Source organism: Rhamphochromis sp. 'chilingali' (assembly GCF_963969265.1).
Source record: "Rhamphochromis sp. 'chilingali' genome assembly, chromosome: 2".
Taxonomy (NCBI): Eukaryota; Metazoa; Chordata; class Actinopteri; order Cichliformes; family Cichlidae; genus Rhamphochromis; species Rhamphochromis sp. 'chilingali'.
This window is the reverse complement of record NC_137930.1, coordinates 38338146-38364551: the sequence shown is the minus strand read 5'-3', so window position 1 is coordinate 38364551 and position 26406 is coordinate 38338146. Positions and strand designations below refer to the sequence as shown.

At 42.4% G+C, this 26406-nt stretch overlaps 1 protein-coding gene across 3 annotated transcripts in view; it reads left to right on the top strand.

Moving 5' to 3' along the window:
• Positions 1–26406, top strand: part of dcc (DCC netrin 1 receptor) — a 381171-nt gene that overhangs the window by 214468 nt on the left and 140297 nt on the right. For all 3 annotated transcript variants that reach the window (XM_080907576.1, XM_080907574.1, XM_080907575.1), the window contains exon 8: positions 15616–15775. In XM_080907576.1, coding sequence (XP_080763702.1) covers positions 15616–15775 — 160 coding nt within the window. The remainder of the gene's footprint in view (positions 1–15615; positions 15776–26406) is intronic.

The window sequence follows — 26406 nt, the reverse complement described above, 5'->3', positions numbered from 1 at the left end:
AAAGTCATCACTGCGTTCAATTTGGGAGCTTTTGCAGGCGCTGTGGTCAAAGTCAGATAAATCTGCATTGTGTGACCTCCATAGTGAATAAAAACAAGAGGGAAGCAAAATGGAAGAAAATTGATAAAGTAATTAATGGATACAAGTTTGCATCAAAGTCTGTCACGGTCCGCTGTGACAGACCGTGTGGAGAGTGCGTGGAGGACTCAGGTGCAGACACGAGTGACACGGGAGTAAACTTTAAACAAAAGCGAGCCTTTTATTGTGGCTGGTAACGCAAGAGAAACAAACAAGAATAAGGGCAGCTCAAAAGCAATAACTAAACAGAAACCTAAACTGGGAATGAACTAAGGTAAGGCTATGACTTAGAATACAACAGACCGGGCATGGAAACATGGAGGGTGGGAACACAGACGACGCGACACAGACTGTAAGAAACACAGAGACTAAATACACATGAGGGATGATCAGGGGAAGTGGCCACACATGGGAACGCAGCTGATATACATGAACTTAACGACAGGACAGGAGGAGTGAAACTGAATACACTGACAGTGAATGCAGGCCTTCAAAGTAAAACAGGAAACATGGGACATGAACCGGGGAGACGTAGTACAGGGGGAGGTGACAGACGCGACAGCATGAACTTGACAATACAAGACACACAGACATAAACACACGAAGGGCAAGGGAGGCTTGATACAAGGGTAACATAACTACAAAAGGACTGGACTATCTTAAAGAACCTAAACAATCAATAAACATCAAAATAGACTAAACACAAAACACTGGGTCGCACGACCCAGGACCATGACACCACCCCCCCCACCAAGGGCTGGCTCCAGACAGCCCCAAACCAAAAGAAACGGACCACCGAGCCCGGGCGGGCGGCGGGGGACCAGGACGGAGGGACCAGAACAAGAAAAAAAAACAGCCAACAGAAAACACTGGAGCACGTGACATAGTCCAGACATAATTCAGGGGGTCGGCCCGGAGGGCGGCAACATACCAGCCCACAGTTTATGAGTTCAGGCGGCCGACCCGGGGGTTGGCAACCCAACAGGCCACGCCATCTCCCATCAGGAGGCCGTCCATGTGAGAGGCAGTGGCGGTGCAGTTCGGGAGGCCGACCCGGAGCCCGCGGGCACAAGAGTTCAAGGGTCATACGGTCGGGGGGCCGACCAGGCGGGCGCCACAGGTGACAGAGCCGGTCAGGAGGCCAGCCGTGCGGAAGGCAACGGCGGCGGCGAAGGGGACGGCGGAACAGCTCAGGGGGCCGGCCGCGCGGAAGGCAGCGGTGGCCCTCCAGTGTCAGGTGTACTGGCCGAGGCCCGGTGGGCACAGGACCAGTCGAGGCAGGACTAGGCGGTGGCGTGGCAGCCACAGGCGACGGAGCCGGACCAGGCGACGGCGAAGCAGGAGCTGAGGCAGAGGCTGGACCAGGCGTAGCAGAAGCAGAAGGTGGCTGGATGGGCGGCTCGGGCCCCCCAGCAGACGTGGCATGGTGCTGGACGGGCGGCTCGGGCCCTCCAGCTGACGTGGCGTGAGGCTGAACGGGCTCCTCGGGCCCTCCAGCTGACGAGGCATGAGGCCGGATGGGCTCCTCGGGCCCTCCAGCTGATGAGGCATGAGGCCGGACGGGCTCCTCGGGCCCTCCAGCTGACGAAGCATGAGGCCGAACGGGCTCCTCGGGCCCTCCAGCTGACGAAGCATGAGGCCGAACGGGCTCCTCGGGCCCTCCAGCTGACGAAGCATGAGGCTGAACGGGCTCCTCGGGCCCTCCAGCTGACGTGGCGTGAGGCTGGACGGGCTCCTCGGGCCCTCCAGCGGACGAGGCATGAGGCCATTGCGGCGGTGATGAGACCCTGGGGCCTATAATGGAAGCATCAGTTGGTGCAGGCGCCTGCAGAGCGTCAACCGCTCCCACCCGAGTGCCTAGGCTGGGTGCGGAGCTCAGCTGTGTACTGACTGGCATAACCTTGGGAACCAACCTGGGTGTAGGAACAAACCGGACGGCAGCCATTCCCACCTGAGGTGCAGATGCAGGATATGGCTGACCTACGGCTGCCCTGACCCCAGTGGTGAGAACTAGCTCAGGTGCTGGCTGGGTGACCCCTGCCTCTACCTGGAGATCAGACGCAGGTGAGAGGTCAGGCAACGCCACAGCCACCCTGGGAGTGAGCACAAAGTTCCAGATATTGACTTTGTCAGGTGCAAGCAGAGGAGCAACAACAGACAAAGACCTTAAAGTCTCTAAGCCCTTAACATAGTCCAAATTGTCCTTAGTTGCCCTTCTTGGGGAGCTAAACACATCTTCTGTCTTGGAGCATGATTCAAACAACATTTCAGACCTGAAATAAGTTGGCTCAGTGACACAAGTGATAGTTATACTGTCCCAGGAAGCATGATTCTTAAGGCCAAGACATGATTCATGAACCCACATAAAACAACCAGGACTATGTGCAGATGATTTTAACATAATAATTTGGCAGTCACATAGGAAATAACTACGCTTATTGGAGTCTAAGCCCCCCGTAGGCGAGACTGAGTTAAGGGGGGGTTCAGCCACACACACTAATCGGCTGTGGAAGGCTAGTGAGTGGAATGCACATGGACCTGGCTTTGCACAGAAAACATAGTGGACTGGCTCTGAGCCATCCGGCTGAATTGTCTTTAGATCGGCCAGTTCATTAACTGCTGTCAAAAGGTCCTGGCCCAGGGGTGCAGTTAAAGGGCTAGCTGGGTTGTAATGGCTTGCATGGCGCTCCCCCCCCCGACAGCCTTTGAAACATGAAATTCAGCCTTGTCATTGGATAATGCGGGAGCATAACTTAAACAATCCTTCAGTGTTATATTAACGGAAATTGCAATGTCATTCACAGACATAGGGGAACCTGGCAGACCCATAATAATCGTCCCGGCCCGATGGACTGGTGTAGAAAAGCAGTCGCTGATGTCGGGCTCCAAAGCACTCCCTCTGGTCAAACCATCAGCAGAGTGAGGAACATGGGGACCGATCAGCACAGGATCATAACAGACATTTTTATGATCAACACTGGACATTTCTTCTTTCGCTGGTCTAGTTATATAAACAGAACATTTGTTATTTGACTCGGGAACAAGGAAAACTGACTCGGAAAGGGGGGTGCTAGCCAAAGGCAATACAGTCTTACTACTGGTCAGATCAGAAGCTTTCTCACTTGATTTGCGGTTAACAGACAGCAGGGGCTGAGACACGGTCTTAAATAAGGCCCCAAATGCCCTAGCGGTCTTAAAAGAAGCCCTCTCAGTGGAAGATGGAGGTTCTGGGTGTGCAGAATCATTAGTACATCCTTTTTCGCTAATGTCCCCCTCATCCTGCTCATACGTAATACCAGGGTTTAACAGTACATCACTTGGTTTAATTCTCAGGACTGAAGAGTCTATGGTCGGTTTGGCAGTGTCGGTTTCACAGTTCGGTGATGGCAGTGTGTCTTCCCCAAGAATAGCGTGCCCAACACCAGAAAGTTTAGCTTTGTTGTCAAAACACAACGTGGGCACAGGATTAACACCTTCAACATTAGCAGTCAGAGGCATGGAAAAGGCAGCTTCTTCACTGGCCCCCGAGAAAACAGACCGTGATGAGGTGCATGGGGGGGTGACAGAGTTAACAGTACAGGTAAATTGTGTCTCCATCTCCGAGACCTTAATTGTCTTTCCAAAGCCCTCGCCCTCACTACATCCAGGGCGTTTCAGTGGCAACAGAACGTTATCACTAGCCTCTGAGTGCCGTGTAGAGCGACGCCGACGCCGCTTCCTCCTCGGAGCGGCCGCGAGCGCGGCAGCGTTAACTGTTGGGATCGAGTCTTCCTCCTCTGCCCACATCCTCGCCAGACAAGCGGCCGGAGACGTGAAGTCCTCGCGAGGGGGTGACGGTGAGCGGCCGGTCTGAAGCAGGGCGATAGGTGGGAGCTCCTCCTCGGGAATGAGCCAAGGCTTCCAACGGAGCTCCTCCTCCCGATAAGCCCGCAACACCTGCTGACGCTCATCGTCACCAAAATCTATGGCCTCCATCGCCTCCGTGTGCTGGTCAGTGCAGCTTGACTGTGGCGGAAACGAGGAAGCCGATCCACGGTGAGGCGATGGCTGAGTGGAAGTGGACCTCAGCGTTCCACCTCTCACAGCCTCTGGCTCATGAGGCAGCGGCGATGACACCCGTCCACGGGACGGAGGTGTGGGTGCTGAGGCGGCATTCAGGACCCTCTGGGCCAGCGCACGGGCACGAAGCTCCTCCTTAAGGGGGCCCAGGGAGTCAAACGCCTCGACGAGGTGGGGGAGCTGTCGCAACCGTGGCTCCCGCAACAAAACGGCGTCCACGGCCGCCAATCCCGTGGAAACCACACTTGGATCCGCGCATCCGATGATGCGATCCATAATGCGGCAGAGCCGGTTCAGCTCCTCCCCTACCTCCTCTGAAATGTCCGCTGAGTCCGACATGGTCGCGTCGTACTGTCACGGTCCGCTGTGACAGACCGTGTGGAGAGTGCGTGGAGGACTCAGGTGCAGACACGAGTGACACGGGAGTAAACTTTAAACAAAAGCGAGCCTTTTATTGTGGCTGGTAACGCAAGAGAAACAAACAAGAATAAGGGCAGCTCAAAAGCAATAACTAAACAGAAACCTAAACTGGGAATGAACTAAGGTAAGGCTATGACTTAGAATACAACAGACCGGGCATGGAAACATGGAGGGTGGGAACACAGACGACGCGACACAGACTGTAAGAAACACAGAGACTAAATACACATGAGGGATGATCAGGGGAAGTGGCCACACATGGGAACGCAGCTGATATACATGAACTTAACGACAGGACAGGAGGAGTGAAACTGAATACACTGACAGTGAATGCAGGCCTTCAAAGTAAAACAGGAAACATGGGACATGAACCGGGGAGACGTAGTACAGGGGGAGGTGACAGACGCGACAGCATGAACTTGACAATACAAGACACACAGACATAAACACACGAAGGGCAAGGGAGGCTTGATACAAGGGTAACATAACTACAAAAGGACTGGACTACCTTAAAGAACCTAAACAATCAATAAACATCAAAATAGACTAAACACAAAACACTGGGTCGCACGACCCAGGACCATGACAAAGTCACAGGAGGAAAAACCCATTCTTGGAAGAATTTGAGTACATCATGTCTGACTGGTAGCAGTCGCTTTGCTTATTGATGGTCAGCACTGTGTCTAAACACAGCTTCCATTTGGTGTGTGCTTCATAAGCTTTACAGATCTGTTAAAGCTGTTGAGAAAAAAGAAGGAAAAAGACAGACGTGATTCGAACTCCACCTATATTGCTCTGACCTCAGTGTTCCCTCGAACAGTACACTGAGCGTTGTTTTTATGATGCACTAAGTTTAACAGTTAATTACCAAAAAGCTCAGTTTTACCTGATGTACTTTTTTTAGACTTCAAACATGACCAAAGCTTTTATACTTGCAGGGCGCTGGTACGTCTGCATTGCACTGCTGTTGTGACTCAAACTGAGTATCAGATAGGGTCTATTTTTTATTTTAAGGCACCTTGTGAAGCTAATATTTATTTGTAAATTGAGTATTTTAGGGTTTTAAACTGTTGAAGAAAATAATGAAAATTCTGCTGTTCAAATAAACGCAGTTTTTATTTTTATAATTCATAAGTCAGAGAACAGTTAAGTGGTTAAATTGCTGCTTTGGTTGTTTGTTGTGTTTTGTTGACAGAAAATAAGCTTTTTAAAGAATACCAAGTCACTAGAAGGGTAGCTGGTAACCTGTCGGATCCTGTAACAGGGTAAAACAATAAATGCTGAAGCAGATGAAATCTAAATCCTCGGTTTCTGAATAGCATCTTAAGTGTAGCACACTCTGTTTTGCCTCTGTGCTGCATGTATGAGTTATAATACTCCAGTGCATTGTCTTTTGAAATAATCCATATATGCAATACAGAGACGCAAAGGTCTGATATCTTGGGTGTAGAATCCTCAGAGCTGAAAACAAACTCCCCTAAAGATCATCCAGGCAGCAGAAACAATATAAATGCAGAGCAGCTTGTAGGAAATGGACAGAGGCTCTTTGTGTGTGTGTTTGTGTATGCGTGTGTGCGTGCACAGGTATCATCTGTCGCAGGACAGACTGCAGTGTAATTTTCAGCACTTATTCAGATTGTTTTCCTGCTCTTCTTCTGTGGTGTCTGACTCTATTATTTAGCCCACCCGTCTATTTTCAGCAGAGAGTGACGCTTTACTGCGCAGCGTCGGCTCAGTTTTTTTGGCTGGGTCACCGAGCGGGAACAAATCCGCCCTTCACACCCTGAAATCTCATCTCACAGAGTCAAGAGGAGGTGTGTTAAAACTCCTCCGTTTTGCACTGTGCTTCTTTTTCCCCTCTGATCTTTCTTTTGCTTTCCCTCTCAGTCTTGTTTTTCCTTCTCCGTTTCTTGCTTCTTCCCTTCTTCTCCTTTCATCCTCTCCCTTTTCTTTATCTTCTGTATTTTCTTACTACCTTCTACCATCTTGAATTTTCTTTTCCCATTTTCATATTATTGCATCTGTATTACTTCTTCTTCTTCTTTTATTTCACTATCCTTGTTTTCATTCCCCCTTTTTTCTACAGCATTTCCTCCATTTTCTCCTTGATTGTCTGTCTTTCTCTTGCTTCCCTCTTTCATTTCATTGCACCATAAAGTGTGAAATGTGCGCTTGCAAAGTCAGTGAAGCTTTATTGACAAGTGTGGATGGACAAAAGCATTTAAAGACTCTGTGGGGAGTCGCGACCTCTGACCGCGGGGATAAATTGGATTTCTCTCAGCTTATGACGGAGGAATGGCGAGGAGAGGAGTTGTGACATTTGATGGTATCAGTTTAGTTTCACATGAGTAGCTTTCAGTTAGGAGTTGTTGAGAGATGACATCTTTCCATAATTACCCTTCACACACAGGTACAGTATATAGGTCACTGCACTTTTATTGTTGAAGTGGTGATATGAACACACCATCCATCTAAACTGTGAGTGTGTGTGTTTGTCTAGGTGTGCGTGAGTGTGTGTGTGTGTGCGCGTGCTTATCTTTGCAAGGAATAATTCGAGTTTTAGAGGCATCTGTAGAACATTTTGGATGATCCTCTCTTCAGGACCGACAGTCAAATGGCTGCTCAATAGTTAAGACTTGGTTTTATCGTTAAGTAATGGCTGGGTTATGGACTCCCAGATAGCTGGTCTGAAATCAAATGTGTTTAATGTCCTTCCGATGACAGACAGAGTGGGAAACTGTTTCTGACAGTTTCTGCAGGGAGACACTGAGACTGTTGTTTGGTTTCACACAGACCATAAATCCTCTTTTAGAAGTGGGTTAGCGGTACGATTAAGGTTGGGCTAACCTCTTAACATCCACTTAGATATAGGGGTAAGGTGACATTTTCACCTCATGTTGAACCAGCAGTTTCATAAACTTTTCAAATAAAGCCTCTTACATGCATTTTGGTTTTACAGTTCTTTTTTGCCACACAGGTAAAGGTTCAGGGAGTAGATATGGACCCAGTTCTAATGCCACTGCTCATTCCACACAGCCAAACACTTGGAGGATGTTAAGTGGTTAAACCATAGACTGAAAAGATAGATGTACCTTAGAAGTGTGGCTCTTTAGTTCCCTTGGTCTGTAACCTCTTTCCTGATGAGTTCTAGGTCTCAAATGGTAGTTTCAGGGCTTTCTAATACCAGCTGAGGCTCTTTAACCTCATGAGTTAAAATGAGTGTTAGACTTAAAACCTTTTTTGGTGGAGATCGTGAGTGAATTTTGTTTTGAGTTCAAAACCACGTCTCAGAAACTTGATGATAATGTTCATTTTGTAAATCATGGTCCAAATTAGAATTAAACAATAAACTAATAAAACATGGTATGCTTTAATATGGGGTGGGATAGTTGTACAGGTTAGCACTGTTGAATTAGAGCAAGAGGTCCTGGACTTAAATCCAGTCTGGGCCTTTCTCTGTGGAGTTAGCGTGTTGTCTAAATGCTTGCTTGGGATCACAGTGGAAGACATGCCGCTCCTTTTTAAGGCATACCATCTCGTTTCGGTTAGATTAATTGGTAATCCTAAATTAGTCATTGGTGTGATTGTGATTGTGAATGGTTGCAGGTCTGAGGGTGGACCCTACCTGAATATGCTATATTCACCCACAATCATTATACTGTAGGTACAACACATACTCTACCTCCAGTGAGGTCTAAGTCATGTGATGACCCCAAACTCTAGTCCAGCCCTAGCTCCAACTCTAAGTTTTGGAGCAAACCAAAATGACTTTGTTGAACCAAAAATAATAATTGTTTGTGATACTTGTAAGTTTAATTGATTATTTTCTTTGTAACCTGATTGGCTATACTTGGGAGAACATAGGGTCATGCTATGATAACTTAGACCTCGCAGGTTAAAAATAATCCAGTATGGGTTATTTTGATAACACAGTGCTGTGTCAAATGAGAAGAAATACACAACTGGGTTATTTTGATGCACCACGGTGATTTTAACAATCAACCAAAACATTTTTAATCCATCTTAAGACTATTAATAACGATGCACAGCCCAATGTGTAGATCATACATTTTAAGCAGTGTAAAAGTTTGTAGACCATAACATTATTTCTGCAGCTTTGTCACATTTGAACAGCTAAGGTGTGCTTTACATCGGGGAGTATGTCATGGTTTCATTTTTTCCTGTCTTGGAGGCAGACACTGTAGGACAGGAAAATATGCTTTTCATTTCTAATGGTATACTTTGAGGACATATTATTTTCTTTTCAGTATTTAACTAACTGAAATTAGTGCAGAGATGAAAAACAGCTGATAGTTGATGGATATACATAGTTTGTGTGTATGTATAAGCACCTACAGCATGCCTTGAAAAAGGTCCAGAACATATAGTAAAGTCACTTATCCATGCACAGATTCTGGTGTAGCCACTTAAAAACTGCTATTCTGAGCACCATTTGAATATGTTTGCTTTTCATTATTTTTATAGATACAGATAGATAGAAGACTGAATACAAAACAACCTGACTTCATAGTGTGATGGATTCCACAAGGTGGAAGTTTTATCCATGTTGTGGTCATCAAAAAACATCTTTTCTTCACACTAATTCTCCATATATCCTACTCTACTGCCTCTCAAGACACTGGGTTTGAGTCGAGGAATAGTGGAGGCCACTGAAATCTACAAATAATGTCCTGTTGGTGAGACAAGTTTGAGACTTTAGGTTTCTTTTTGACATGATGCCTTATAATTAGAAGATGGTAAATTATGGGACCCAAATGGTCACCAACAATACTCAAATGGACTTTGGAATTCAAACCATAATTGGTTGTCAATAAGGGGCCAAAAGTGTGTACAAACAACTTTCCCAGCACTGTCCATGCCCATGATTTCATGCTGCTCACGCCAAATTCTGAGGCTACCATCTGTATCTATGTATTCCCAGTTTTTGGTGAGCCTGTACACACTGCAGATTAAAAATTGTTTTCTTGGATGAAAAGTGAAGTGGAAGCTTGCGCCTCAAGAAAAAGCTTCAAGAAAACTTTTGTATTCTACTGGTCATTACAGTTGTGCATATCTGAGATACCCTAACCTTTCCGTTTATTCCGGTGAGTCTAGGTACTCACCTTGCATGAATAAGCAGGTCTAAAGGTCAACCTGATAAATTGCTTTTTAATAAATAACACCATGTCCACAACCTTGGACTCAGGTTTGACGTCAAATAATTGTTGCTGTCCAAATGGTTTGCCTGAAAGTATCGTTATTGCGCAGGGTGGCTATTTTTGTCTAAGAATTATATAGAGACTTTGAACTTCCTGTTAAGTTACGGCATTGACTTTGGGACTCTCAATGACATGAGTTTAAACCTCACAGGCGGTCACCTCATTATCCATTGAACTGGCCTTGTGACATAGAGCAATTGTCCTTTATTTTATTGCCTATCACAGCTGTTACTGGAGATTTTACTGAGATACATTAAAAGTATGAAGGGAGTTGGGAAAGGGAGGATGGAGCTGTTCAGAAAGTGTGCCTGAAACCTTGATAGTGACATGTAGAAACAGCAGCAATTATTTGACTGAATAAATCCGCAGAGGCACAGCAATATTCTGTGGTTGGTCAATTTGAATGTTAATCATAAGTACAGGTAGGCAGCCTGGAACAAATGGAGTGGTCTTCATGCTGACAGGTGAAAGTCTGAAGAGAAGAGATTAAACTGCTTCACTGCACTTGTCTAAGAGATTTAAGAAAATGACTAAAAATGAATGTTCCAGAACATGCCGTTCATTTTATTTGTATTTTTTAAAAACTTTACTTTTTGCTCAAAAAAGAAAACTTAGACATAATACGGAATATTTAAACCTCTCAAATGAGTTTCAGATAATACTGAATACTGTCAGTGACCAAGAATCTGAACAAGTAGATAGTAAAATGTGAGTAACCTGCACATCCAGAGGAGAGCAGTCATTCTTGATTTCATTCTCATCTTCATTTACTTTTCTTATAATCTGCAAGGTAACATATTTTCATACTGATCTGAGCATTTCATACTTGTACCACACAGAGCAAGAGTTACTGGTTTCCATTTCCATACCTCTCGAGATTGGATGTGTAGTAGATTTGTGGTTCAAAGATTTGCCACGTTCGATAAGGAGGAGATATTAATAATACAGGTGGAAATAACACTCATGGCATCTTTTTGAAGGGTGTCAGACTGAATGATTGTTTTCTTTGTTCCCTGATTGCCAAGACTGAGAAGAACGATTTAATAAAAACAAAAATGACAAATTTCCATTGCCTAGGGCTAGACTTGAGGTCTTTGTTAGCAATGACATAGACCTCAGAGGTTTAAGAAATACCCAGCTGCCAGTCAAAATGCTACAGACGTACAGACTTTGAAAAATGAACTGAATCTTAAGAAACCTCTACATGGCATTAGCAGCTGTCCCACCTTTGCTTTGATTATATTCATACAGTATAAAGGGTAGATTTCTGCTACAGTCAAGCAGTAGTTGTAATAGAAGGTTCAACATGAACAGTCAGCATGAACTCTTTGGTAATGGTACGTGAATCAGTGTTAATGGCCAAGAGTAAATCATCATTACAGTGGGATGCAAAAGTTTGGGCAACTTTGTTAATAGTCATTATTTCCCTGTATAAATCGTTGGTTGTTACAATAAAAAATGTCAGTTAAATATATCATATAGCAGACACACACAGTGATATTTGAGAAGTGAAATTAAGTTTATTGGATTTACAGAAAGTGTGCAATAATTAATTAAACAAAATCAGGCAGGTGCATAAATTTGGGCACTGTTGTCATTTTATTGATTCCAAAACCTTTGAACTAATTATTGGAACTCAAATCGGCTTGGTAAGCTCAGTGACCCCTGACCTACATACACAGGTGAATCCAATAATGAGAAAGAGTATTTAAGGGGGTCAGTTTCCCTCCTCATTTAATTTACTCTGAAGAGTAGCAACATGGGGGTCTCAAAACAACTCTCAAATGACCTGAAGACAAAGATTGTTCACCATCATGGTTTAGGGGAAGGATACAGAAAGCTGTCTCAGAGATTTAAGCTGTCTGTTTCCACAGTTAGGAACATGTTGAGAAAATGGAAGACCACAGGCTCAGTTAGGTTAAGGCTCGAAGTGGCTGACCAAGAAAAATCTCGGATAGACAGAAGCGACGAATGGTGAGAACAGTTAGAGTCAACCCACAGACCAGCACCAAAGACCTACAACATCATCTTGCAGCAGATGGAGTCGCTGTGCATCGTTCAACCATTCGGCGCACTTTACACAAGGAGATGCTGTATGTGAGAGTGATGCAGAGGAAGCCTTTTCTCCGCCCACAGCACAAACGGAGCTGCTTGAGGTTTGCTAAATGACATTTGGACAAGCCAGCTTCAATCTGGAATAAGTTGCTGTGGACTGATGAAACTAAAACTGAGCTATTTGGGCATAACAAAGGACATTATGCATGGAGGAAAAAGAGCACAGCATTCCAAGAAAAACACCTGCTACCTACAGTAAAATATGGTGGTGGTTCCATGATGCTGTGGGGCTGTGTGGCCAGTGCAGGGACTGGGAATCTTTTCAAAGTTGAGGGACACATAGATTCCACTCAGTATCAGCAGATTCTGGAGACCAATGTCCAGGAATCAGTGACAAAGCTGAAGCTGCGGCGGGGCTGGATCTTTCAACAAGACAACGACCCAAAACACTGCTCAAAATCCACTAAGGCATTCATGCAGAGGAACAAGTACAACATTCTGCAATGGCCATCTCAGTCCCCAGACCTGAATATTATTGAAAATCTGTGGTGTGAGTTAAAGAGAGCTGTCCATGCTCAGAAGCCATCAAACCTGAATGAACTAGAGATGTTTTGTAAAGAGGAATGGTCCAAAATACCATCAACCACAATCCCGACTCTCATTGGAACCTACAGGAAGCGTTTAGAGGCTGTGATTTCTGCAAAAGGCAGATCTACTAAATATTGATTTCATTTCTTTTTTTGTAGTGCCCAAATTTATGCACCTGCCTGATTTTGTTTTAAAAATTATTGCACACTTTCTGTAAATCCAATAAACTTCATTTCACTTCTCAAATATCACTGTGTGTGTGTCGTATGATATATCTAATAGGGGTGCAACGATACAAAAAATTCACGGTTCGATTCGGCTGATACTTTGGTGTCACGGTTCGGTATTTTTTCGATACAAAAAAAAGTTCATGCCTTTTTAATTTGTCATTTATTAAAATTATAAATATATATTTTAACTCAAAAGTACCCTTTTTAAATTTAATGTTGCTGAAACAACAAAATAAAAAATAAAAAATCTATCTGATTGAGAAATCACTCATCTTTGGAAAAGAGTGTTTATTGCAGAGAAATGGTTCATATTCATAAGAATTCAATTCATTCATTCATTCATAACACATTCATAAGAATTCAGATTTGTTTTCATCTTCTGAGAACTGAACTGAACATTGTGAGAAGAGTAGGAACTTTAAAGCAGAGGCGGAGGCAGACATTTGAAACACCCGGGGCTTAGCCCTAAAGGGTAGTATGAATGTGGGATTTTTTTTATTTTTTCTTTGGGGGGGGGGGTAGAAATGACTGAAAGATTAATTGGCTCTGTTTTGAGTTTTGTTCAAAAAAGAATGACTTCATATAGGGAAAAATATATATCACATGTGCAGGACACCTTAAACTAGTTTTTTAATTAAGCAGCAAGGCAGAACAAAGTCGGGGCTGTATCAAGACACGAGGACTAAACCCCAATTCAACCAGACCCAGAACTGATCCTGAATTAAAACAGGACTACAACAGTTCAATATCAGGACTACTTGGGATTTAACCAAGACAGAACCACAATCAGAACTAGATGATAGTAGCACTAAAAATCATCATAGACCTGCACTACACTTGTTTTTTTTAATTCTACCAAAGTACAATATTTAGATTGAGAAAAGTTTATATAATTATTTAGCCTTGTTGTGCAAACAAGCCTGCAAAACTTAATAAATGTAGTATTTGAAAAATAGCAAACCTAAAAAGAAACACTAGGTACGAGATACATAAGTACCTATGATACCATGATACTTTTGGTAAACAACCATTTGACTAACATGTGTGTCTCACCTGCTCTTGTTCCACCTCTGTTCTGTCCTCATTCTCCATCTCCCTCTCTGCTCCTCTCTCTCCCTCTCTCTCCCTCTTTGTGCTGACAATCATCAAATATACAGTTGAAACCAGATATTTACATACTCTTCAGATCAAAACACAAACACTTTTTTAATTGTAACATCAAATCAGACTAAATTTTTTTTTTAGATTAATAAATATAAAAAACATATTTGTTAACTTTAAGAGTAAAGAGAGAAACTATCTGTATTTCTTAATTGCAAATGGCACCAAATTGTATTCAAACTGAGCCACACTTATGGAGCTCCATAGTTCTTTTCCTGGTCTTTTGGTTGACATCTCTTGATGTTCCCATGTTACAGAAACAGGCTCTGTGTTTTGCCTTATATGCATCCACAGTTGTGCTACCAATTTACTCACATGGACTCTACTAACCTATCAGAAGCTTCTTCAGCTCAGAATGGAATCGTCTGGAGTTTTCTTATTAATTAACAATAAACTTAGTGTACATGTACTCCTAAATTTGATGAAAGTGATAAAAATAGACAGATCCCTCTCTCTTTATTCTGACATTTAACTAATTCAAAAGATATTTCAATATTTATCTAAAACAAAAGTTTACTCTAAATTGATGTTGTACAGTAAAAATATTTTATGTTTTCTCCCTAAAGTGTATGTAAATATCTGGTTACAAATGTGAATATCCTGCTGTGTACTGAAATTCCTCTTGTTTTGCATAGAAATATACTGAACAACATACAAAGCATAATATATAAAATAACATTTACCTGAGTTTTTTCTTTGAAAGAAGCCTCTAATGTCCATTCTTATATTTCAGTAGGCTACATAACTGAAACCGATTTAGTCGGGGAGGGTACGAACTGAAAATATGAAATAAACACACGTAAGCTAAGACTCTCTAAAAAAAATAGCATTTGTTTGGCTTTTCATTTCGCCATTTGTTGATTCACTTGAAGAGCAAGTAACGTAATATTGGTCAAGTGATCAGTTTGATATCAATCTTTCGTGATGCACCGTCATATTTACATTATTTGTACGCTACGAATGATTTGCTTTGGTACCTGGTCAAACTTTAGCTCTCCTTAGTATGGCTGGCTCCGTTTCTCCAACAGCGCACTCACAGGCAGCAGCTGCCCCGCCCCCTCGCTCAGTTGCTTAGTGCCTGAGCTCGGATCATACCAATATCAGGGGGGATTCACGCACAGTCGTAAATTCCCATAGTATGCACTATGTGCTTCGAATATTGTGTGTACTTTTTGTTTTATACAGTTGTCAGCCAGGCATCTAACTATGAAAAAATTACACTCCAAAATACCCCGGGCTTCTGACAAAACAACCGGGGCTTAAGCCCAGTAAGCCACCCCCACGCTCCGCCCCTGCTTTAAAGGATCATTTTCACATAAAATTAATATACCATGTGTGTTTTAATGTCATGGCATTAAAACAGTGTTAACATTCAGATGACTGATATCTGTTTGATATCTGATTGATAACTAAGCTCTTCAGATGCTCTGCTGCTTTTTCTTCTTGGCTGAGATCTTCTTTACCACTCTTCTTCCTTCTTTTCTTCCTTTTTGTCTCTTCCACGTCTTTTCCGTTCCTTATCTGCTCATCTCATCTGTCCTTTGCTCTTTTTGTTGTTTTTTTTCTTTGCTCTGTCTCCTTTGCTCGCCTCCCGCACCTCCCCTCCACCTCCCCCCCGTCGTCCCCCATCCTTTTCCCTGCTTCTCCTTTCCTTTGCTTTCCCCTCCCTTCCCTGGATGAACTGTTAACAGAGCCCACGCCCACTCAGAATCTACCTTCCTTCACACCTCCTCCTCTTCCCCGCCCTTCTCCTGCTCCTTCTGGCACCCCTTTGACTTACTCCTCCTCCTCTGATCCCCCACCAGTGTCCCCCAGCCCAGGCGTTGCCCTCCCCTCTGCCCCCCGCGACCTGGTCCCTGTCCTAGTGTCCAGCCGATTTGTCCGACTCAGCTGGCGCCCCCCAGAGGAGACCGGAGGAGCTGTTCAAACCTACGGTGTTTATTACTCCCAGGATGGAATCGATAGGTAAGATAAGCCTGATTTTCTTTTTTCTTTATTTCTTTCTTTCTAAAAAATGTGTCTTTGTTTGCTCTGACACGGTCGGTGAATCTGCATTATTTTTGTAGTTAAAAGCACAACAGATAAACTGGCTGTATGCATGCGCAGGACTGCTTTGAAGTGAAGCACTGGAAAAAAAATTTAATCTTTACCCCTTTATGGAATAGAATAATATAGTCCTTTAGTGTCCTTGTGCATGTACAACAAAATTGTAGAAATGGAGGACCTATTGTTTCACTTCATCCAGAGGGAAGTGGTAATATGGACAATTACAGGAAAAAATTTCATTTTATTAAAAATTTGACAGGTGCCCGCAGTAGGCCATCAGTAACAACGATTAACAATAATTAAAAAAAAAAAAATAAGCAGCTTTTTAAAGTTGTGTTTAAATGTTTGTCACATAAGTGCCACCCCATGGGGATAAACAATTAAGACAACGGGAGGTTGGCTGTTATAGGGCCTTGGTGAGTAAATTCCCATAGACAACCATGTTAAAATGGCCAAATTTACAGAAGAAAAGGTTGAGAGAAAAGGTTCAAAGTCTGATTTTCAATAATTTTGGGTTACTTTCCCCTTTAAACCAACTGTAGTTGGTATTTTTTTATAACTCTGGATATGGTAAATTATTGCATTTGTCTCAGAATGTAGTTTTAATTGGCTCTCTGACCAATTACATCTTGTGCTGTGCCACTAATTGTAGTAACAGACTGTATTACCGTATTTTTCGGACCATAAGGCGCACAGGATTATAAGGCGCACTGTTGACAAACAGGTCGGTTTTCATACATAAGGCGCACCGGATAATAAAGAACGTTAAACGAAACAAAACAGCCAGATAAGTCAAACTTTACTCAACTCATTCCTCTTGCGTCCTCTACTTACGTATCATTGATTCATTAATGTTGAATTCTCTGGTAGCTGCTCTATAAACACTGGAACAACAGTATATGTTGTTCCAGCTATGTAACTTTGCACTGTCCACTTTCTGCTGTAACAAAACAAATTTCCCATGTGTGGGATTAATAAAGTTTATCTTATCTTACATTAATAACTGCGATTGCATTTGTCAAAAAAAAAAACATCGGGAAAAAAGTTAACGTTCATTCTCCAGGTTCACTGTGTTATGCTTTGGTATGCTAACATAGCTGTGTCGCTAGCAATCACTAGTACAGCTGTCATGAATCGTTGTGCGGCAGGCAGGAATTGGACCTAAAATGCAGGACTCAGGCACGAGGTTTAAACACAAAGAACTCAGCTTTATTCGCTGGCAGGAGAAAGTCATACAAAGCAAACTAAACTAGAACCTCACAAACTAAACTCACAGTGAGACACAGGGAGATCCACACAGAATGCGGGACGACGCAACACTGACTCAGAGAAAGACAGGGTTTAAATACACTAGGAAGTAACGAGGGGAATGAGACACAGAAGGAGGGCACAGCTGGGAAAAATCAGGACTGACGAGACAAGCAAAGCAGGACACATTTACATAAGACACGGACCATCAAAGTAAAACAGGAAGTATCACACAGAGACGCAAACTTGACACAGTGGAGACAGCAACTAAGAAACACAGAGACATAAACCATAAGGCAGAGGACTCTAAGAACCGAAAGACACAGAGGGGAACTCAAACATGCAGACACAGACTACACAGAACAGAGGGGACACAGAGAAACATGAAGGGCAAGGGATCGAAACTAGAAACCATAGAATAACTCACACAAGTACAATAATACAAACATCACAAGGAACTAAAAACGCTGGGTCAGGAGACCCAGGACCGTGACAACAGCATTATATATCATCTAGCCTAACCTAACTTCAGTAACCCTACAAACATCACTGCAGTTTAGTTTTCTGTCTTCATTCATGTTGGAAGTGATAGCAGAGCTGTACGTTTTATTTTTTTCCAGCAGTCTCTTAGTCAGAACATGATATATCATGCTTAGGTAACTAGTGAAACCAGCAAGCTAACTTCCTGCTAACTTCCTGCTAACTTCTAATTTCGTTAAATTTTATAAATTCTGTTTTCATGGATGCCTGGATGTTAAACTTAATTGTTACACCTAGTAAAGCAGAAACACTGATCATTTTATTAAAGATGAAAGAATTTACACAGTGTTAGTTTGGGACATGATGCGGACGGAGTTTTGGACCCAGATTACTCTGAGCTGCGAGGCTCATGACTACGGTAGCCAAAACACTCAGACAATCCATTAAGCGGTACGGCTTCGTAGCTTAGCAAAGTACTACTGAAACATTTTTTGACAGATTTTTTAGCGCAGTGTACCACATAAAATCGGTTCGAGGTCAGTAAACACAGCCAGAATTCATAGATAAGGCGCACCAGATTATAAGGTGCACTGTCGATTTTTTGGGGGGGAGAAAATTAAAGGATTTTAAGTGCGCCTTATAGTGCAGAAAATACGGTAATAGTAAATGTCTACGAAGGCTGCCAACAGCACTTAACCCTCCTGCCTTCTTGGGACCTTTTTGTGCCACTGCTATGTGTTAAATGGCTGCCATTTCCACTGTGTTCAGTGGAATATAACCAAACTTGCCACAGGATAGTTTTTACCTGTCAATGTTAATATTCCAGTGTGAATTCCTTAAATCAGCCTAAAATGGCTGAGCAGCAGAAATCCCCACACCCATCACCCTGGGGACCATTTTCTGCCCATTGACTTCCATTATAAACGCTATTTTTCAACCCCAAATTATCATCATATGATTTTATTTTTTCTTCTTTTCTTGGTTGTCAATGAAGACTCAGGGCCTTGAAGTTTTAATTTTTAAATTGCAAAAAAAATGCAAAAAAAATAATGGCAGGTCAAAATGTATGTTGGTGCCAATCTTTGGTCCATCTAAAGGCCTACTTATAATGACAATCACATATTACTTCAACTGGTTTTTTGTGGAAATATTTAGTTTCGTTTTTTGGTTTTTGGGGCTTATAACACAGGGCGCTCATGTAATAACACTGGGATTTGAAGGGTTAAAACAACGAAAATATAATTAAAACTTTACATGAATATTTCAGGGAGAAGTAGTTTTACAAGGTTGGCTAATTTAAAGTGGAATAAAATATGGATATATGGTCTTTTTATGGCGTGGCTGAGAATGGTCCCTAGGGTGATGGGTGTGAGTTTTTTAAAGGATGGCAGGAGGGTTAAACCTGGTCCTAACTAAGCCTGGTCATTTTTTTATCAGTGCTCATATAAATGAATTGTGTTGACTGTAATAGGGTAGAAGCAGCTAGGGAGAATCAATAGCAATTTAATCAATGTTCACATAGGAAAATAAGAAAATCAACAGCTATACAGACACTATGAGAAAACAATAAAAATCAACTGATTAATTGTTCTAATTAGAGAAACCTTCAATCATAAAGTGAAAAAAACATCTCTCAAGCAATGCTAATATTATAATATGTATTATCTCCTATCTCTCACACAACCATAAGGTCTCATTCAGCTCCTCTAGCTGAAAGACACCCAACTTTGGCTTTATAGTTACAAGCTCTATAGACACAGACACAATCCTGCACCTAACTAGACGTAGGATTTGGGGTTTGGGTGATAGTAGCAAGAAAAACAAGGTGGAAATCCTTGACGCAATTTCCCAGATCCCAATGTTTTTCCTAGAATATTTTACTTATTGTTATTTAAACAAAAGGAGAATTTTAAAAAGAGAAGCATGAGAGATGAACCCCTTTCTGATTATTTCTTTGAAAATGGATTAACTGGATAACTATTAAAGTATACATTTTAATTCTTTATTTGCATATATATGTTTAAAAAATCTTCATTTGCAAAGTTACAAGAGCCATAAATGCTTAGTTCAGGTGGGGAAACGATGTAATCACAGTATTGTAAGATGGTGAAAAATATCTCCTCGCCTAAAGAACGGTCAAGGTGATAAAGGATTGAAGAAAGAGAATCATTGCATAAGCAAAACGATTTGGTGACCCCATATGTGACAGAAAAGCTGAGATGCGCTTTTTTAAAACACTGAACATTTCTGTGGCTTTCAAACCCCAAAATGCACAACGCCAAAAATTTTAATATATGTAATATAATGGGTAAAAGAATGCAAATTGTAACCACCATATAATGCTGTGATTGCAGGCAACCTCTAACTCTCTATGAATAGTACTCATAACCACTATTCACTGGTCATGACAGTTTACGTTAGGGCTGTTCGATATAGCGATATATATCGGATGACGATATGAAAACGTCAATCGTTTCATATTACCCTATCGTTTGTTTCGTGGTGTCGCAAAATAAATTGTTTACTGCAATATTTTTTCATCGTCTTGATGGTTTGGTTATGAAAAGTCTGACATGGACTAAAATTATGCAAGAAACCATCCCCACCTCAGACTCAAACACCGCAAACCTCTTCTACCACCTACGCAAGAGTCACGTAAAAGAGTATGGAGAGAGTTTATGGATGAGAAGCAAAAAAAGAGACATCAGGTGCTCAAAATAAACCTTAGACTCATGCTTTTCCCCGCAGTACACCGTGTAATAAATACTGACAAAGAAAATGGCACAAACTTACAAACTTATATCTAAAAATATTCAGTTTCATGCATTGGTCAAAGAACTGGACTCCAGGTACACAACGCCAAGCTGAAAACATTTCACGCAACTCGAGTTTCCCTATATTCCCAGAATTTACAGAAAGTGTAAAATTTTTGTGATATATATCGTTGTCAGGATGATAAATGTCTTATATTGGGATATGAGATTTTGGTCATATCGCACAGCCCTAGTTTGCATATTAATAATCGTGAAACGTAGCACATGGCTATTGTTAGTCAGTGGTGTTAGTTTCAGTTATTGGTCTTATCTTTGGTAAGATGCCATGTCATTATAAAGTAATTGCCAAGACATTTCACACAAATCCTGAAGTCATGTCTTGTGGCTCCAAATGAACTATCTGCAGATTGGTAGAGCTGCGTGGGCACATCCTCTGGCAACCAGGATGTGACCACGCACATTAATATCTGTATAAAGTCTCTATATTATCCAATAAGAAGTGGATGAGGTATTTTTGCCTGGAACAAACTGGCCAGCAGTGACATTGTTTTACAGAGACTTGCTGCTTACTCGGCTGAAAAAGATAGACAAACTCAAGTTGTTGACTCAAAGGCATCTGCAACCAAGATCCTGATTTAGCAGTTGTTAGCTTATAAAGGGATAAAAGTCTGATGGTACAGAGTTTTATACTAACAGTGTGTAAAAGACAACAGTGCATTTCTTAGATCACGGCTCTGGTGCACACAGCAGCTCAAAGCACTGAGTAGAAAAAGCTCTGGGTGACACATTGGTGACTCCCCTGCTGGTGTTAAATGGTTACCTCTGACAGTCGGGGCTCCAGCTGAAGGCTTTCACATCCAGGCTTTTAAGCTTTGTTACCTCAGAGACAATCTAGGCCTGCAGAGCTCTGGGCCTCTGAACGGTAGGCTGGACAAAAGAGCCACTGAAGTTTGTGTCATGAAACGATTCGATAGAGAGATTCTGTCAGTCCTAATGACTTACAGAAGGAATAGAGGCAGAGGTTTTGTCAGTTCTAATGACTTTGAGAAAAATGCCGAGATGGGTTTTGTCAGTGCTAATAACTTGCAGAAAATGAGAGGGGAGGGAGACTGAGAGAGAAAACAATGAAAGATTACAAAAGAAGGGGAATTGGCTGGGGGGAAGGGTGAGAATGACTTTTTTTGTCAGCTGTAATGACTTCCTGGAAATATATTGACAGCAAAATAGAGAAATATCTGGGCAGATCAAGAAAGAAAATGGAAAAGAAAGAAGGCAGAAGGATGAAAAGATGTTTTGAGTAGACATCCATACGAGTCATCACACCTCTTTCCAGAGCAGGTCATACTGATTATTGTTATTTTCAGGATATGTTAGGGTTCTCATAATTACCATCATTTTACATGCCAATGATACCTACCGGTACTCCTTTCTCTTTTCTTTCTCTCTTAATGTTCCCCAGCAATAGCCGTTATTTTGGACTCAATTAGCAATAAAATTAGAACACGTCCTTATACATAGATGCTGTGAGACCAATAAGATGCACAGTTAAATGTAGCCTAAAGCCTTTGACAGGAACTACTATAGGTTTCACTTCAGTTAACCCACCTGACAGGTATTGAAACTTAATGTTAGTCATTATTAGTCTCTGGTTCTCTTCCACAGTGTGTCGTTTGCCCTGTATCCCTCCCCTCAACCCCAACCAGTCACGCCAGATGACTTCCAATACCTGAGCCTAGTTCTGCTTGAAGTTTCTTCCTGTTAAAAGGGAGTTTTTCCTTCCCACTGTTACCAACTACAGGGGTTCATTTGCTAGTTTGGGTTTCTCTCTAATACTGTGGGTCTTTATCTTACAATATAAAGCTCCTTGGGTCAAAGTAGTGGATCAACAAAGATGTCTCTATATCGTTTACTACATGCTTGTTGAAATAGCAAAATGGTGAAAAAATAATACAAAATAGTTTGAGTTGAGAGTTGAGATGATATAATTCTGATCTTCAAGTTGCAGTGGATGTAAATCCCTTTGACACATTTCTGGTATTTAATTGTACCAAGATAAGTACTAATACAAGACCTGACAAAAAGGGGTATTGGGATATCCCCTGGTATATCAAAAAAATTAAATATATATATATATATATTGGCATTGGTACATTGGCATTGTTAAAATGTCTTAATGTAATGAAGGACTGTCATTTATATTGTTGGGTTTAGTAGCTATTGCCATAACTTTGATTAATACCACACTTAAATAAGGAGATAGCATTTGGAGAAAATAGCATGTATTGTCACATTTAGACATAAATTTGTGGCTGCTGGACTACAGTGAGGAATGACATTTTTGTGCAGAATCCCAAAATGAAAGTAGGAAAACTGCTCTGTCTCAATGTTGGTAGTGGTAGCAGAGCGGAGACAGCAAATGGCCCATAGAGACTTTGGATGAGATGTCCCAGCTCACAAGGAGGGCTGCACATTAGATGGCTGGAAGGGCAGAGTGAGATATCACAGGAAACTTAGATGAACTAGGAGCAGATTGGCAGAGAACGCCGGCAGATAGATTATTGTACAATAGTGACAATGCAATTTTGAATGATGTGATTTTGACAGCATGGGGAAACTGAAGTGACTGAAAAGTACGCATATAACCAAGAGAAATGGAAACCACATATGAACAACGATTTCCATTTGATCTGAATAGGTCTTTTTGCTGTATACCCACACTATCTCACTTATAGTCTCAAAATAAGGAAGGAAATTCCTCCAATTACATTTGGAAAAGGCCCATCTGTTAACTGTAATAAAGTTGTATACAGCACTACCAATACTTTGCAAAGCTGCCGTCAAATCAAATACATAGTCTCTCTGTGTCTGAATAATGAAGCCTGTTCAAAAGTGCCTTAAGACGGGATTCTTTTTAATGGTCAACACTGGGTGAGTCCTCTGGCTGCAAAAAGAAGTTACATTGTTTAGCCTCTGTTTGTCTATGAGAAAATGAGCCTGTTTCACACTTCATGAATGCTTCAGTAAAGCAATTCATATTAGGTTTAAGGCAGGGGTCCCCAATCACAGTCTACGAGGGCTGGTGCCCCTGCATGTTTTAGATCTCACCCTGGGTCAACACACCTGAATCACATGATTAGTTCATTACCAGGCCTCTGGAGAACTTCAAGACATGTCGAGGAGGTAATTTATCCATTTAAATTAGCTGTGATGGATCAGGGACACGGTGGCACGGTGGTTAGCACTGTTGCCGCACAGCAAGAAGGTCCTGAGTTCAATTCCAACATCAGGCCGGGGTCTTTCTGTGTGGAGTTTGCATGTTCTCCCCGTGTTTGCGTGGGTTCCCTCCGGGTACTCCGGCTTCCTCCCACCGTCCAAAGACATGCAGCTTGTGGGGATAGGTTAATTGGATAATCCAAATTGTCACTAGGTATGAATGTGAGTGCGAATGGTTGTCTGTCCCTGTGTGTTGGCCCTGCGACAGACTGGTGACCTGTCCAGGGTGTACCCCGCCTCTCGCCCTATGACAGCTGGGATAGGCTCCAGCGCCCCCCGCGACCCTGAAAAGGATAAGCGGAAGCGAATGGATGGATGGATGGATGGATCAGGGACACATCTAAAACCTGCCGGGACACCGGCCCTCGTGGACTGGAATTGGGGACCCCTGGTTTAAGGTCTCAGCTGTTTACTTCAGGTCTTATTTAATGCAAAATTATGTTCATTTATAAAACATCAGCATGGTGACGAGCGAAATGATCAGTTTGAGGCACAGAAACAGGATTTTGTAAATGTCAATGTCTATGGAAGCTTTTGTTGTTGTTTATACGCTGATCAAAAATTCCTCACTACTTAATCAGTGTATAGTATCAAGTCAGTTAAACTGCTGAATTATTGATCTGGTCCGTTATATAGTGGATGGGTTGTTAATCAGTTACAGCTTTGGTGTTATTAAAATTAACAACAGGTGCACTAGAGGGATAGCAATGCCTCAACCCCCAAAGTAGGAATGGTTTTGCTGGTGGAGGCCACTGACATTTTTCCCTTTTCATTTTTTATGACTGTTTTTTTTCACTAGTTTTTTTTTTGGCTATGGTCTAGGGCATGAGGTGACACCTGGAGCCTATGTTGCACTGGTAGTCTCCTCCAGGATTGCACATCAATATGTGCCAGTGACAGAAGGTTGGCTGTGCCTCCCAGCACAGTCTCCAGAGCATGGGGGATATTCAAGGAGATAAACAGTTACCCCAGGAGAGCTGGACAGGGCCATAGAAGGTCCTTAATCTATCAGCAGGACCAGTATCTGCTCTTTTATGCAAGGAGGAACTGGACGAGCACTGCCAGAGCTACAAAATGACCTCCAGCAGGCCACTGCTGTGAATGTCTCCAACCAGTCAATTAGAAACTGACTTCATGATGGTGACCCGAGGGCCTGACATCCTCTAGTGCAGTGTTTCCCAACCTTTTGGAGCCACAGCACATATTTCACATTAGAAAAATCACACGGCACACCACCAAACAAAAGTGTTACAAAAAGCATATTGATCATTTTTCCCCACGCACCAGGTGTAGCAGAATTGGCTCGGTTTGTCCGCAGTATACCTTTTTTGTTTTTTTCTAACCACTACTCATGCTAGGGCTTTCATCTGGGTCAAAACTTTCTCCGGGACCCAGGTCAGACTGACTGCTTTCTCTTTTCAAATATTTATCTATTGCTATTACACACTGCGTAGTCTCACAGCATGACTATTATGTAATTTCTTCTTCGTCTTCTTCTCTTTTACTGGCAGTTGGCAACCCATTTAATTAGAGCAAGTAATTGTACTGCCCTTTAGTGGAAGAGAATATAATTGTTCTGCCCGTTACTCATGCTGAGTACTAAACAGGTGGAACCAGATAATCTTCCATGGCACACCATTTGGGAAACTCTGCTCTAGTAGGCCCGATTGGCATTTCGAATAGCAGTATTGTCACATCCACCACTGGCACTAGGGATGGCACCAGTTCTGATATAAACAGTAGTAACCAGACCAAAAAGCAGCGCACATTTCGGTGCTTTTTTCCTGAGCTGTGATACACTTTAGATTCTAGCAAATCATTTTACGTTTCCGAGGATAGTAGGCGGGGCCAGGTACGTACGTTCTTTTAGAGCAGAGCTACAGATTAAAAATGCCCAAGGCGAAGCAGTCAAAAGTCTGGCTGTACTTCACATCAAAATATGCAAACTCAGCAGCCTGCAACAAGTGCTTTAAGCTGATACTGTGATACTGTCAAAGGAGGTAACACCTCAAATCCGATGAAACACCTGGCGATGCATAGCGTTTTTTTTAAAAGCCGAGAAATGGGCCGTATTTGATAGCTTGCTGCGAGACCTCACATCGAGCACATCTACTGCGGGTGGGTTGCCTGTTATCGGACCCGGAGTTAGCAACATCCCCCAAAAACACGAAGAGGAGAGTCCTGGCCCCTAGCCCTGCCAGTGTAGCAGAAATGATGATGGCAGCAGCAGCCGTTCTTCTCTGCGTGAGTAGCTTAATGTTGTTCGTGTGTAATTTACATTGAGTAGGCTAACCACGTTATTACATTAATGCATGTAAGGTGAACTAGTAAACATCATCATAGCTACATGCGGCTGTCTTCTTGTTTGATGGCAGATGCTCCCTTCACCCTGGCCAAAAAGGCTAAAATGACCAAAGAAAAAGTGGAAAACAGCTAAACATGAGAGGTTTTTTGGACAAAGTTTGTGTTTTTTTCCATTGTTTAAGCATTGCTTCCAGCCAAGAGTGATGCCATAAATCCCCTATAGCTGCAGAAAAGGCTAACATTGTTATCTTTTTACAAAAAAACAGCTGAACATGAGAGGTTTTTGGACCAATTTTGTGTTCTCCATTCTTTAAGCACCGTTTAAGCACCGGCACCGTTTCAAAAGTACCGGTTTGGCACTGGTATCGGATAAAACCTAAACGATACCCATCCCTAACTGGCACCATGTGTTTTTCACAGATGAGAGCAGTTTCACCCTGAGCACATGTGACAGACATGAAAGGGTCTGGA